At 33.1% G+C, this 15,881-nt stretch overlaps 1 protein-coding gene across 7 annotated transcripts in view; it reads right to left on the bottom strand.

Moving 5' to 3' along the window:
• Positions 1 to 15,881, bottom strand: part of LOC106707245 (transcription factor EB) — a 79,494-nt gene that overhangs the window by 15,560 nt on the left and 48,053 nt on the right. Inside the window, exons 1-2 of one of the 7 annotated variants that reach the window (XM_045683831.1) lie at positions 14,534 to 14,635; positions 4,453 to 4,748 (exon numbers count right to left, since the gene is read on the bottom strand). The exons of 4 other annotated variants lie outside the window; for them this stretch is intronic. In XM_045683831.1, coding sequence (XP_045539787.1) covers positions 4,453 to 4,508 — 56 coding nt within the window. In that variant the 5' untranslated portion in view covers positions 4,509 to 4,748; positions 14,534 to 14,635. 2 more of the 7 variants (XM_045683830.1, XM_045683829.1) reach the window with 2 other exon arrangements.

Below are 15,881 nucleotides of genomic sequence, written 5' to 3'. Positions count from 1 at the left end.
ATTTAGACTTACAACGAAAAAATATGGTTTTATCCAAGGTTAGAAGGGTTAATTATTTTCGCGGATTCATTTTGGAATGTCAGACGATTTGTTATTTTCTTCGGGAGTCAGTCAATCGGGTTTATCAACTTTTATAGAACTACTAGCTGTGCCCGCGACTTCGTCCGCGTGAAATACTATTTTGGGTAGCATTTTTTTGGGCTAATTATTTTATTTAACCAACGTGCTATGCTTTGATGTATGTAGAAGAACATAGAAAGAGGTGTGCCCGGACCGCGCCAAATGTAGGTCCTGGGTCTCTGCCTACCCCTCTGGGTTACGGGTCGTGAATTATGTTGTTGTTGTGGTTTTTACTTAAACTTATAAAAAATGCCAAAAAATATAAAACTTACAAAATATTCACATAAACATCTTCCCATACAAACATTCATCCCCTATTCCGTTTTGTTACATTGCAACCTTGAGGGTAAAAGTTTTACAAATTTAAAATGTCATATTTATTTATATCAAATCAGCAGCCTAAAAAATAAGTTTAAAGCTTCTAACTGTAAAAATGACGATACTTCCATACAAATTTCCACCCTCACTTTCAGCCTCTCATAACCCTTTTTTCGCGTTAAAAAGTAGGCTTTGTCCTTCCTCAGGCTCTAGATTAAATATTGGTAAGGGTAACATCAAAACATATTAAACAAAACATTCACCAAAACCTTACATATTGCCTAACAAAATTTCATCCCCTATTGTTATTTAGCACTATTGGGGGCAAAATTTTTACAAAAATTTAATTTCCTATTTATTTATATAGAATTAGTAACCTCAAAAATAAGTTTCAAGCTTCTAACTGTAAAAATGACGATACTTTCATATAAATTTCCACCCTAACTTTCAACCCCTTACAAACCCTTTTTCGCGTTGTAAAGTAGTCTTTATCCTTTCTCGGGCTCTAAACTAAATATTTGTAACGGTAACAGCAAAACATATTGAACAAAACATTCAAAAAAATCTAAAATATTCCCAAACAAATCTAAAATATTCCCAAATAAAATTTCATCCCTAATTGTTATTTAGCACCTTAAGAGTAAACTTTTTTCAAATATTGAATATTAATTTCTTTATATCAAATTAGCAGCCTCAAAATTAAGTTTCAAGCTTCTAACTGTAAAAAAAAAACTTGTGAGCCGTCATGGGACGCCTGGCAGATGTGAAACATCGTGTGTGTACAAGTAATATGCATAAAATATTAAATATTATAATTAAATAAATAAATAAATAATAATGATAATAATAATTATAATAGGTATACATATGTATATATATATATATATATACATTAGTATAGCGTGGCGACCCGTCGCCACGGCAAGCGTCGCCACGCCAACAATTCGGTTTACAAGTGATCCTATAGATGTTTCACATCAAAAAGACGATACTTCCATACAATTTTCCACCCCCTCTTTCAACCACTTACAACCCCCTTTTCGCGTTAAAATGTAGCCTATGTCTTTCCTCAGGCTCTAGACTAAATATTGGCAAGGATAACAGCAAAACATATTAAACAAAACATTCACCAAAACCGAGCATATTGCCAATAAAAATTTCATCCCCTATTGTTATTTAGCGCCCTTGGGCGTAAATTTTTTACAAAAATTTAATTTCATATTTATTTATATAGAATTAGCAACCTCAAAAATAAGTTTCAAGCTTCCAACTGGAAAAATGACGATAATTCCCTACAAACTTACACCCCCACGTTCAACCCCTTGCAAACTCTTTTTCGCGTTAAAATGTGCCCTATGTCCTTCCTCAGGCTCTAGACTAAATATTGGTAAGGGTAATAGCAAAACATATTAAAGAAAACATTCAACAAAACCTCACATATTGCCAAACAAAATTTCATCCCGTATTGTTATTTAGCACACTTGGGGGTAAAATTTTACAAAAATTTAATTTCATATTTATCTTTATCAAATTAGCAGCCTTGAAAATAAGTTTCAACCTTCTACCTGTAAAAATGACGATAATTCCATACAAACTTTCACCCCCACTTTCAACCCCTTCAAACCCCTTTTTCGCGTTAAAATGTAGCCTACGTCTTTTCTCAGGCTCTAGACTAAATATTGGTAAGGGTAACATCAAAACATATTAAACAAAACATTCACCAAAACCGAATATATTGCAAAACAAAATTTCATCCCCTATTGTTATTTAGCACCATAGGGGGTAAAATTTTTCCAAAAATTTAATTTCATATTTATCTTTATCAAATTATCAAATTAGCTTTGAAAATAAGTTTCAACCTTCTAACTGTAAAAATGACGATAATTCCTTACAAACATTCACCCCCACTTTCAACCCCTTACAACCCCTTTTTCGCGTTAAAATGTAGCCTATGTCCATCCTCAGGCTCTAGACTATCTGTGTACAAAATTTCATTTAAATCGGTTCTGTAGTTTTTGCGTGAAAGCGAGACAGACAGACAGAGTTACTTTCGCATTTATAATATTAGTAAGGATTAATGCTAGTGGTCGCCAATTTAACTTCGACCATAATCTATATATATATAAAAGAAAGTCGTGTTAGTTACACTATTTATAACTCAAGATCGTTCGAACTGATTTATCTGAAAATTGATGGGGAGGTAGCTTAGAACCAGGAGACGGACATAGGAACTTTTTGTAAAAGCTAGTTTAAAAAAAAATGTTTTTTTTTTTTAATTTTTGATTGAAAATAGATTTATGCACTTTTTCATAATAACCTGTTTCAATTGTACGCAGTTTGTGTCAAATTTCAAGTATATCCGTTCGTGCAATTTTTCGAAAACGTGTACAAAATTTTCGCTTCACTGTTATTAAACTACTATAATTATTAACATTTGTATAAAATATACTTTTAAAATATAAATAATAACAAATTTATTCAGTTTATCTTATCTTTAGTAACGGATTAAAAGTATCGATAATAAATAGATAACGAACTAGACCACTAACTGTAACTGAAAATTAATTACAACTAGCTTTTACCCGCGACTCCGTCCGCACGAAAAAAAAAATAGAAAACGGGATAAAAATTGTCCTTTTCCTGGTTCTAAGCTACCTCCCCACCAATTTTCAGTCAAATCGATTCAGCCGTTCTTGAGTTATAAATAGTGTAACTAACACGACTTTCTTTTATATATATAAGATAGATAAGTAATTTATGAAATGGCGCAGAAATATCTCGAAATTATAACTTATTCGATGCTATTATTTAATATAAACTTCAATAAGAATTCCTACTTATGGGCCTAACACGAAAATTTGCGAAAAAGTAACGTGCGTAAAGTAGCGTGCGTAACGTGATCAATAAAAAATGTATTAGATTTGTACAGCGTATATCAGTCGTTTAAAACGAAAAATCTTTAATTTTTTTAACATATTCCTTGTATGAAGTTACGAAAACGCATATCTCAAATTTTCGACACCGTGTGAACATCTTAAATCACGCGTGGATTTCTATTGTCAACACTAGTACAAAAATATACTTTACTTAATAAATGCGAAATTTTAGATGTATGTTTGTTGGAAGGTATCTCCAAAACTGCTTAATGGATCTAGATGAAAGGCATATATGTAAAGTATAGTCTGGAACAAGGATTCCCAAAGGGGTCGATATCGAAATTAAAGCATTGCCAATTCTCACTCTGTCTTCTATTGACCTAAGTCAGAATGAATACTATTATTAATTAATCTTAAAAGTAGGTAATTTGGTCATGGGGGGTCAATGGTAACGGTTCATTTTGGAAAAGGGGGTCACTTGTCCAAAATAGTTTGGGGATCCCCTGGTCTTGAAGAACAGATAGACAACTATTTCTTTTTAATTCCACGGAGTCGCGGGTGATAGCTAGTTAATATTTAAAGCGAAATAAAAAAATCATTCCCTCTAATAAAACTGAGACAACTATATGTATACAAGTATATAGACATTGGAAACCCACAATAAGAATACTACAAAGTAGTATAAGATTGTCAACAGTAGGGAAGTGGTCGTTAGTGTTTATGAATGGTCGTCGGGGAGTACGGCCATTATATGCAAATCCTTTATCTCAAAATCGGCTTAATTACGTGAGGTAATAGGTGCAAAATCGCTTGCATCCGGCACACGACAAGGTGAGGATCAAGCAATGTCTACTATTGTAAGTATTCATGTGAGTTTCTACTGTTACAAAAACATGTTATCTCTGTTCAAGTGAATAAGAGGGATATAATATATTTTTCTAAAAATCTTTTGGCTGTCTGACATAATTGGTTAAATCATTTTGGTTACTTAAATGCAATAGAATAAAAAAAAAACTTTCAAGTGACATTAAAAATATGCATCAATTTTATAATTCACATAATAATAATCTGTAGTGAACTTTACAAAATTAGATATAAAAAAATAAAGTCGGTAGTTAAATAAAAAAATTTTACTTACTCTTTCTTATTGTTGACTACAATGACTAGTTTCACTTTCCTAGGGCCCTTGGTCATTTTGCGCAAGTCCTTAGTGCTGTCCGTAGGGCCCTGGCTCAGGATTTTTAGTAGAGGAATGTTTTTAAGTTCACCAAACCAGGCCCTCGGCCGTCCCACATCACCTCACGCACATTCTCACTTTGTTAATCCACTTTCCCTTCGAAAACACATCTTGATAACTAAAACACCCTAATTCAATATCACTTTTAATCCATCAATACTGTTTTCACACACTTCGGGGCACTATTTTAGTTTAAGCTGTTAAAAATGAATAATTAAATGTCGCACACAGTCATTTAATTGTCTCCTAACTAGCACTTTAGCGTAAATATTTCGTACTAAATCTACGCTAAGGGTCTCCCATTAGTCTACAGATAAACAGTTAGTTGAATCAAAAGATTTGAGCAATATAGTCAAGAATCTCGCATGAGTAGTCGTCAGGTTGTTTAAATTTACACGACAATCACTGAGACGTAGATAAAGTAGATATGGCAATCGTGGACAAACACAGGTAACCGAATGTAGAGCGTCTGTTGTCCCGGTGAGCTACTTGATAGTCACCATTGTTGATAAAGAAATAAATAGAATCGCAAACTTACATAACCAAGTTATATAACGATACGTTGCTTGCAAAAGACCTTATCGAAATGGCACATACAAGCTGGCTTCACAAATCTCATCAGAATCACGTCAAAATGATGAATTAAGGCGACATGACCCTGATAGTTAAGATAACAGATTGCTGTATAAAATCTTTAACAACCATCAAATATTATCAAGACGATGGAATTTTCATAGCTCAGTCTCACTCTCTGCAGTACAAATAAAAGACGACTTAAGATAATGTCACTGTTTGTGAATAATCATTTTGTAAAATTTAGTTTTACGTCAAGACATTTATCAGTTACACCGCGGTAATATGATTGCGCCGGAATAACTGGATAAGAGTAACTTTAATCATGTTTAAAGGACTAATAAAATAAATTTTTAAATTACATTTGCACAGTAATTTTTAACAACCCGTGTTTAAAAAGTCTACGAAGTAATTTCAACTTGTAGGAAGTAAATCTCTTTAGTTATTTGAAAGGCTAATAAGACAATTACAGGGATATTAATTTTTATTTATTGAGATTACAATAAAAGTTATTATTAACTATATTATTTGTATTGTTATATATTACTGATCTTAGTTATATTATAAATGAGAATGTTTGTATGTATGGATGTTTGTTAGAAGGTATTTATAGAACGTCTCAACGGATAACTATAAAATTTGGCATAGATGTAGAATATAATCTGTAACAACACATAGGCTACTTATTAAGTTTTTATTTAATTTTGCGCGGACGATATCGCGGGCCATAGCTAATATTTCAATAGTGCACATTATTTTTTTTATTTTTTTATATCATAAGGTGGCAAACGAGCAAACAGCCACCTGGATTCGACGCAATAGCGAGGCGACCGTTGCCCATAGACATCCGCTAATGCAGATGCGTTGCCTACCTTTAATCAACGAAGATGGGGACGCACAGAAAGAGGATATTTCTCCTTCCTATGCGTCCCCTCTTCCGCCAAATCTACTTTCCCTTCCCATCCTTTCCTATTAATAAAAGGATGGGAAGGGAAAGAGGACAAAAAATTGAGCCTCCGGTACCACACTCGAATTGCTTCCACTTCACACCTGTCTTATTATATGCGCCTTATTATAACGAACACTGCTTAGTTACTTCAATGGTAATTTTTTTGAAGATAAACAATTCACTGGAGAAATTATGCACACATAAAAATTTGTAATAAAAAAAAACAGGTAGCTAGCGTAAAGTACACACTTAATGAATTTAAACAAAATCGATGTCTCTTTTTTTTCGCTCTATAAAATAATTATTAATTCGTATAACATACGCAACATAAATGTAATCTCGCGACATACTAATTAGATATTAAAACGATATTATATCAAAATATTTAAAATTTACGTACGTGCATCAATCACTATATTATCTTAATCATTTTAATATCAAGCGCCTCGAATTACATATAGTACTAGAATAGTATTTTTTACACAGTCCTTTAACTATCTTACATCTTACTAATATTATAAATGCGAATGTTTAGATGGATTTATGTTTGAAGGTATCTCCAGAACGGCCGCAAAAATCTCGATGAAATTTGGCATAGATGTAGAGTTTCATTTCGCGTAGACGGTGTCGTGAGCGATAGCTAGTGTTATAATTAATGAGCGTCAATAAGTTATAGGTGAGCACCAGAGTTGTAATCTACAGGCCCGGGTTCAATCCCATGTGCCAATGTGGTTTTCGATTTAAAAATTTCTATGTACATTTATCCGATGTTCTTACGTTAAAGGAAAACATCATGCTGCAACTTACATCTGTAAAGTAATTCAAAGATATGTGTGAAGTCAATTCGCACTGGGCCAGCATGGTTGGCTATGGCCTAGTCACTTGGGACTCCGAACCACTCATTGAGGACTTATGATTCACACAGTTATAGACTTAGTACATAAGGAAGTTATGTTAAATTAACGAATTCGCGGTTAATATTATATCCACGCAACACGTCAACATTTAGCATATAAACTGTCAAGGTCACTCTTGTGAGTACATAAAGATCGACTGCAATCTGGTAATACCCGGTATACAGTGACGTAAAAAGTATATGTAAATACTATATATAAATGTAGTACATAGATTTAATATGACTATGTACTATACAACACGAGTTATAGAGCGGACATTACAAACATTTTCCTTTAATTATTTTAATCAGATTTTCGTAGGAGACTAAGATTACATTATGAATTTGTATGAGCATTTCTGCAGTTTTACGGTTGTTTGTTGATTCCAAGGTGTTTGATTCCAAGTGGGAAGGGAATTTAATTCCTTAACTATACCAACCTATTGTAGCAGTATTGATATTTGGTATTAGTTGTTAGTGTTGTATACACAAGGTAACATATATACAATGTATTCACAATTTTCAATGTGTCATTTAAAATGCAATCTTATCTGAGCAGTTACCATCCGAAGATAAAAATGAAAAACTTTATTACGCAATTAATATTTTCACTTTTTCTTTTAATAATAAAGTGTTACAGTTCAAATGCACTGGCTCTTGTATTAATAACTAGCTTTTACCCGCGAATCCGTCCGCGCGGAATAAAAAAAAGAAAACGGGGTAAAAATTATATCCTATATCCTATGTCCGTCTCCTAGTTCTAAGCCCCATCAATTTTCATCTAAATCAGTTCGACCGATCTTGAGTTAAAAATAGTGTAACTAACACGACTTTCTTTTATATATATAGATAGATTATTGTCATCGCTTAAATTTTGTTTAAAAAAACAGAGTTAACAATATGTGTAGACATGAAGTGTGAGAATTATTCGGTCACGACAGACATTTCTATAAGCGAGAAACTCTGGTTAATTGGAAACCTCTATTAGCAAGAAAAATATCTCCGTCTCTTAGATTCTAGCTGATCCAGATCCTATTATGTATCTAGATTTTAGTTATATACTTCATTAATGAAACATTATAACTAACAAAGAAGGTTACTGTTACGTATTTGGAGTAATGAAACGATTGCTTGCTTAGCGCAGACTGTTTATTTAAGACGCTGTCACATTGACAGCGGACGTAGCCGCCAGTTCGGAAACACGCGCAGTGCAAACGCATTCACAACACTAACAAATATAGGTAGTAAAGAATAACAGTACCACTGAAGTATATGGTGATCAATTGCTACTAGCGACAAGAGCTTAAAGTTTTTCTATTTATAATGTTTTCTTACTCATATTTATTTTTGATGTATTTTTAGAAGTAGTTTTGAATTATTTCGTTTATATTATATTTAATTTTAAGAAATTCCTCACAGGTAGGGTTGGCAACAGGCGGCCGGCCGTAAAAACTTAAGCCAAAACTTTAAGGTTTATAAAACCTTGTGTGCCGACCCTACGTGAGGAAATCTTATAACTCTATTTTCAAATAGCGACGTTGCTGAATTTTTTTTTACAGAATGGAAAAAATCTACCATCTTTAAAATAGAAAAACTTAAAAGAAAACTTGAACACCATATAATAATTACTAGTAGCTTTTATAAAAATTATTTACTTCAAAATTTCGTGGCGATGTTTTGAAGGCATATTAACGAAGTCGTGGGCAAAATCTTCTAATAAATAAAATAGCAGAGATTCAATAAAAGTTAATTAATAATTATGCAACGAAAATTTTACATTTCGGACTTTAAATTTATGAAAATTTAACGTTTCATATTCCATTCAAGGAAAGATAGTCATTGAAAAAAAAATATAAATACTACTCGTATTAAGAGCCATGATTGAATAGTGGTAGACGCCAGTAACATCTGATGCACGATCGGTGCAATACCACGACCATCCATTTCATTGAATGTTGGACGCCAATCAATTCTGTTAAGCATCAGGAGATCGAAGCGAGACGATGTATAATTGACCCGCATACAATCAGAGATGAAAGCGTGATTGACCATGCCACGCGTTACATTGGTAGAGGTTAGAATCATTAATGGTGAATTGTTAGTCGTGTAAGTGTGCATACGTATTCAAATAGAAGATTAACTGCCACAATCAGAGCCACTTTGTTGTAACTTAAGAAATTATCAGCTTGCCCTTTTCCCTATGGGTATGGTGGCAGACGAGCAATCGACCGACTGATTTGCCGAGACGACTGCTGCTTATTGTAGATGGTTTGCCTAATTTTAGACGGAGAAGGGGACGCCCTGAAACAGACTATTTTCCCTTCTTATGCGTCACCTTTTTCGTCAAATTCCGATCACCTTTCCATCTTTTCCTCATAAGAGGGTGGGAAGGGAAAGAGGACTAAAATTAGTACTTCGTCACGCACACTCATCAGACATAACGCAGAATTGCTTCCACATCAAGTCTGTCTTCTGTGTGGTCGTATTATTTTGTCGGAAGAGCCGGAAATTAATGCAACAGATGTTGTTGCTGGTGTCAACCGTTAATCTGCAGTAAAGAATCTGCATGAACCACTAGGGAGACGATTGAGTCGAAAATCTTGTGTTACATGAATGCGTGTTTTGGCATTGAAAAACCCACATTTATAGCAGTCGCAATTTAAACTTGTTCTTTTCACCTGCACAATAAAATAAATGATGGTTAACATATCGTAAGCAATATGGGATTCCCCGAACTATAATCTAGACTAGGTATCACACGCGACGTCGTCTGCGCGAAATTGAAAAGAAAATCTTATTAAGTCAGAACACATCTGAAATTTCGCATTTATAATATTAGTAAGATAGTCGTATTCTAGTGTAATAGTTCAAGTACGATGTAAGGGCCTATATAAGTAGAGAGAATAGGCATTTACAAATCTAACGCGTACCATCTTTAGACCACATCGGATGAGATCGTCGTCAAGCGCTATCTTATTCAATATTAAAAAAATCAAAGACCGTAAAACATAGTGTTCGAGGTCGACCGATCTGATATATCATGAACAATCATTGAACGTAATCATGACGGGTGTCGCCAAGACTGATTTCCCTTCGTTTTTGTAATCGTTATCATACGATAAGAGGATTTTAAATTAAGCCGTGTACACACAAACTGCGTACCAGTGCGTTACGCACTTCCTTGAACCTCGATATGTGTGCATACCCTTATCAAAAACATTTGTTGCTGTTATACTATTATTTATTATGTACAATAATAAACATCGAATTCACGTTACATTATTTTTATATTATTAAATTCGGAAACTTCAATAAAATCTATGAAAATCAATAATTGCGAAGTAATTTTTTTTGTTTTATTTGTTAAAGTATTAATTTTTAAAGTTAAAATACTGCCATATATATATAATGTATCATATAATATGAAAAACACATAAAATTTGATAAAAATTGATAGTGCACCGGGCACTTACAGCACAAAATGTTGACAATAAGAGGACGTACACACACATTGGTATTAAGTCTGCTAACGCCCTGGACGAGATTTCTACACAAGCGTCTTTTTTACCATACCTTGATATATTAACAGGGTTATGTGAGATTGTATAATTCGTAGACCTGTGGCGCCTAACCGTGCCCTAACCTAACGCCGGCCCTGTCTACATGTCAATTGCTATAATTAAATAGTGTAAACCAAACCTAATTTGTAGACCGGTAAAGGTACAAATGTTTGCATTGCAAAGTAAATAGATGACAGTATTCCTTATCAGAATGTCACACAAAAGGCATGTTTTTTTATGACAGGAAATACGTAATAAAAATCATAACCGTATTTCCAACACTACATTATTTCAATCAAAGATAAATATAGTAAGCTTGATTGATCGTCAAAAAATTGTACACATTTTAATAACAGTTATAAATTGTAAAATAATACGAATATATTGTTGTCCTTGTTTCTTCAAAGAGTAAGAAAGGGATGGCAATTTGTTTTGTACACATGTTTCGGTAGTGAAAACGGCGATAACAGAGACAACTGTCTTTTACGTAATAATAAGATACATCAGCTACTTTCGCAGTTATATCTTTTCTCGCCTGATATGAGTAATGGTGCAATGGTTTTCATATGTCCATTTATAATATATCGATGGCTCCTACGAATGTGTAACCAACTTTTCAGGAGAGGCTCTCAAGGTTACAACCATATAGAAATATAAACAGCATAAGCCATTTTACTTCAGCATAAAAAATAATTTACACCTGTAAATGTGTATTTTGCTTAATGTATGTTGTTAACTAAACTAATAGGTAGCTACTAACACAAAAAAAAATTATCAATTTGTTACTTTGGCCCATATACATAGGACCCATCTATATATATCCTTTCTAAAGTAACATTTCGTATTTTGCAACATTTTCAAATTTATTTAATAGTAAATTTTTAAGACATTTTATAGAAATCTGTTTAAATCAATTTAAATCAAAATAATGCATATCTATATATATAAAAGGAAGTCGTGTTAGTTACACCATTTATAACTCAAGAACGGCTGAATCGATTTGACTGAAAATTGGTGGGCAGGCAGCTTAGAACCAGGAATAAGACATAGGATAATTTTTACCCCGTTTTTTTTTTTTTTTTTATTCTGCGCGGACGGAGTCGCGGGAAAAAGCTAGTTAATTATATAAGATAGAAGTTATCAAAGATTTAAAGTTTGTTAATATTTTGTCTAGTTTTTATTTTCTTGTACTTGTAGTTGTAATAATATTGTAAGTTATTTGCTAAGATAATGTTTATAAGAACCAAAGAAATTTTTTCTTTATGAAAATAAAGAAAAAAAAATAGATACGCTTGCGCATTTCATGTAACTGTAAATGTTATTTCAGTAGAAGAGCGGCAGGCTCTTGAGACTGACGAGTTAGGAAATATTAAGATTAGAGTGTTGTTTTTACTGATAAAGCTATCATTTATAATCTCTGTACGTCAGGTCGAGTGTGATAGATGTATGCCGAGATACCGCTGTAAGGCGCCTATGTGACAACTTTTGCTGACGAAAATGCCACGGCTTGTCGCTAGCCCTGGCTATATACAACTGCCTCACTTTTATGCCTTTGTCCCTACAATCAAAATACTATTCTTCCATACATCTCTATCAGCCATTATATTTGAATTCACTCCCTTCTTACTCATATCTATCACACAATCCATCCATACTTTATTCGGTTAACGACATGTCTATATTAATTAAAACCCATCCATAGTGTGTTGATCCAAGTAAAAAGGTTACATTAAAAACATAACTTTTTTTAGCTCTTTTAAGGCAAAAATCTCTAGCATTCTGCCAAAATTTCATAAAAATCTGTACAAAGATTTAGCAACACATAGGAGGACATACGAAAATTTATTTTAAAAGTATAACAGCTTTCAAACCTTACTAATATTATAAATGCGAAAGTTTAGATGGATGGATGGATGTTTGTTTGAAGGTATCTCCAGAACGACTCGACGGATCTTAATAAAATTTGGCACAGATGTAGTACATACTCACTGAGTGTGATGTGTGCGACGGGCCGCGTCCGCGAAATAATACCAGTCCCACTCACCCTGATGAAGGGTCCCCGAAGGGCTCGAAACTAGTCGGTGACGACACCGGATATATATACGTGAGTGTTTTAGCTGTTTCTTTAAAAAATGCAATTAATTGCACTGGAGTTCTTTAATATTGTAATAGTCTATGGATTAGAAATATAATGGCAATACCAAGTCAAGAACTCAAGAACCAGAAAACCAGCGAGAAAGCAGCGTTCTTTAATAATGTATAAAATCTGTAAATATGCACTCTTAATTATATTTTTTTCATGAAAAAGCCATATTAATCGAAAGTAATATACATTTAAAGAGACTATATTGAAATTTCAATATATTATTGTATAAGTTACCCTTGACAATAATTGACACCAAACATAGAGGCAATTTCTACTTAATTATGTACGCAATTAAATATAAGTTCTGTCAACATTATCGTAAACAAATATAGTAGACATAACACCAACAATAAATCTGTTGAACGAGTTGTCTTCGAGAATTCGTAGTTAGGGGTAAAGAATTACGTAATTACGGATGCGTCTTGACAATTGTCGAGAAAATAGTCGAACATTAGTCAAGCGACGGTATGGTTAAATTTGAATAATTTGTACATGGAGACAAATAAGGTAATTAGTAGAAGATTTAGTGCAAGAAGCCAAGGACAACTCACCCATTGACCACTGTTACTTAAAAGCTTTAAATTTACTTTAAAATTCTTGGATCGTTAAAAGATAAATATGTTTTTTTACTAGGTGTTGCCCAAGACTCCGTACGCGCGTCTTTTAAAAAATCTTAATAAGTAGTCTATACCTTCTTCCAGACTATGTTTACATCTGTGCTAAATTTCATCAAGATCCGTTGAGCCATTCCGGAGATACCTTCACACAACCATCCATCTAAACATTCGCATTATAATATTAGTAAGAAGAATAGATTATATCTAAGAGAGTACTAAAGTTAAAAAATATTTTAACGTTATATTTTAAAGTTCCTTCTTACAAATGTAACCATACGTTTGGATACAAATATTTGCGACACTACAATTTTCCATCACACAGTGGAAACTAACTGTTAAATTAATTAGTTAAAACAATAAAAAAAACAATCAAACTTTAATTTAAACGTCAAATTAACATCAGTTTAACGTGACCGCGTCACAACCTTGTATCGTCACGCTTGTCTTCTCCAAGTCGACTTTAATTGAATTCTGCTGACCCCATTTTGGTCACACCGCGTCTAATCATTAAACGAGTCCTATGTCGCGTTGTGTTCAATTTGCGGGTACAATAAACCATTACAATAGTTATGTATGGGTACCAGTGTATTCATAATTAAACCTGAATTAATCTACTTTAATACGTATTATATAAAATTAGCTGTCGCCAAATAACAACATAATAAGTAGCCTATGTGTTCTTTCACACTATGTTCTACATCTGTGCCAAATTTCATCAAGATCCGTTGAGCCGTTCCGGAGAAACCTTCAAACAAACATCCATCCATCCATCTAAACATTCGCATGTATAATTTTAGGAAGAATTAAGATACGAATCTTTGGAATGAAGTGTTTAAAAATGTTAAATTACGCATAATTGTGAATAATTGAAATCAATAAAAATCTTACTAATATTATAAAATCGAAGGTTTAGATTGATAGAGAGATATTTGTTAGAAGGTATCTCCAGAACGGCTCAACGGATCTTAATGAAATTTGGCACAGATGTAAATCATAGTATGGAAGAACACATAGACTACTTATTTAGTTTTTTTTTTTAATTCCGCGCGGACAGAGTTGCCAGCTACAGCTATTTAATCACTAAGTCAACAATTTCAACATTAAGTCAGGTAAGTGTCGAATATAAATACAACAAATTTGAAAAGCACACAAACACATTGAAGGTTTAATCCAAGATGACAGACAGTGTATACTATCAAGGCTCTCGTTAGAACAATGCATTGATAAGTATAAAATCCTTACGGATCCTTCAACAGATAACGTAATAAATAACACCGGCGCGGCACTCGCGATTGTAATGACCTATTTTACGTCTGAACGCACGCGGCACGTCCGTTCACGTTGACGGACTGTGTGTAACTGATTATGGGGTATTATCACGCAAAACAAAATAAAAATAAAAATCTTTTGTGAAAAACGCACAATGCACTGCGAGCGGTTAAAGAGACGAATATATACGATACTATCTTTTACCCACGACTCCGTCCGCGTGGAATAAAAAATAGAAAACGGGATAAAAATTATCCAATGTCCATTTCCTGGTTCTAAGCTACCTGCCCATCAATTTTCAGTCAAATCGATAGATAGATTTATTAGTATTTTACGTCCAATGAAACCTAAGTGAAAAATTATCAGTGTTTTTCGATTACTGTGAAGATAGAATTTTGATCGAGAGAAAATTTGACAGCGGTAGAGTTTGTAATAACATTAGCTGCACGAATGGTTCACTTATCAGTGCAAGTGATTCTGGTACATTAAGACACCTTCCCATTTCGTACCACATTCTTAAAAAATACCATTTTCTTCAAAGAGTATACAATAAATATGATTTAAAAATTTCAATTAGTAATCAAACTATAGTATTAAACCACAACTTTATCCTCTGCGACGAAGCGTAACCACGGTCAAGTGCATTTAAATTATACGTTTCACGTAAATATTGTACTACGCAATTCTACGTCGTAAGTAATTCTAGTAATTTTCTATGTACTATACTAGTATACTATATTTTATTTTAAATGCGCACCGATCACTCTCTTGCACACTATTATATCAAATATAATTACGAAAATTTAGTTAAAATAAAACATGTATAGTTGAATTGTATATACATGTTATATATTATATATTTTATATTACTTGAATTGTCCTATTAAAAAAAGATAGAATTATAAAAAATATAAAATTAAATTGTTACTTTTAATAAGATGATTACTTAGAACGTCGTGATAAGAATACTACTTTATTTTACTAATATTATAAATGCGAAAGTTTAGATAGATGTTTGTTAGATGGTATCTCCAGAACGGCTCAACGGATCTTGATGCACAACGGATCTTGATGCACAGATGTAGAACATAGTCTTTAAGGACACATAGACTACTAATTAAGATTTTTTAATTCCGCGCGAACGGAGTCGCCGGCAACAGACTTTAAAAAACACATCAAGAAAAATGAGGTGCCTAAATTCTCTTAGTTGATTGGACACCTCCGTGCATTACTTCAGCAAACTATATCTAATCAAAACTTTCTTAATATATAACTTGTGTAACAACTAGCAACATTGTCAACTCTCCCTTGATAACATAAA

The sequence above is a fragment of the Papilio machaon genome, chromosome 23, assembly GCF_912999745.1.
Source record: "Papilio machaon chromosome 23, ilPapMach1.1, whole genome shotgun sequence".
Lineage (NCBI taxonomy): Eukaryota > Metazoa > Arthropoda > Insecta > Lepidoptera > Papilionidae > Papilio > Papilio machaon.
The sequence above is the reverse complement of the archived record's forward strand: the minus strand, read 5'-3'. Positions and strand labels throughout refer to the sequence as shown.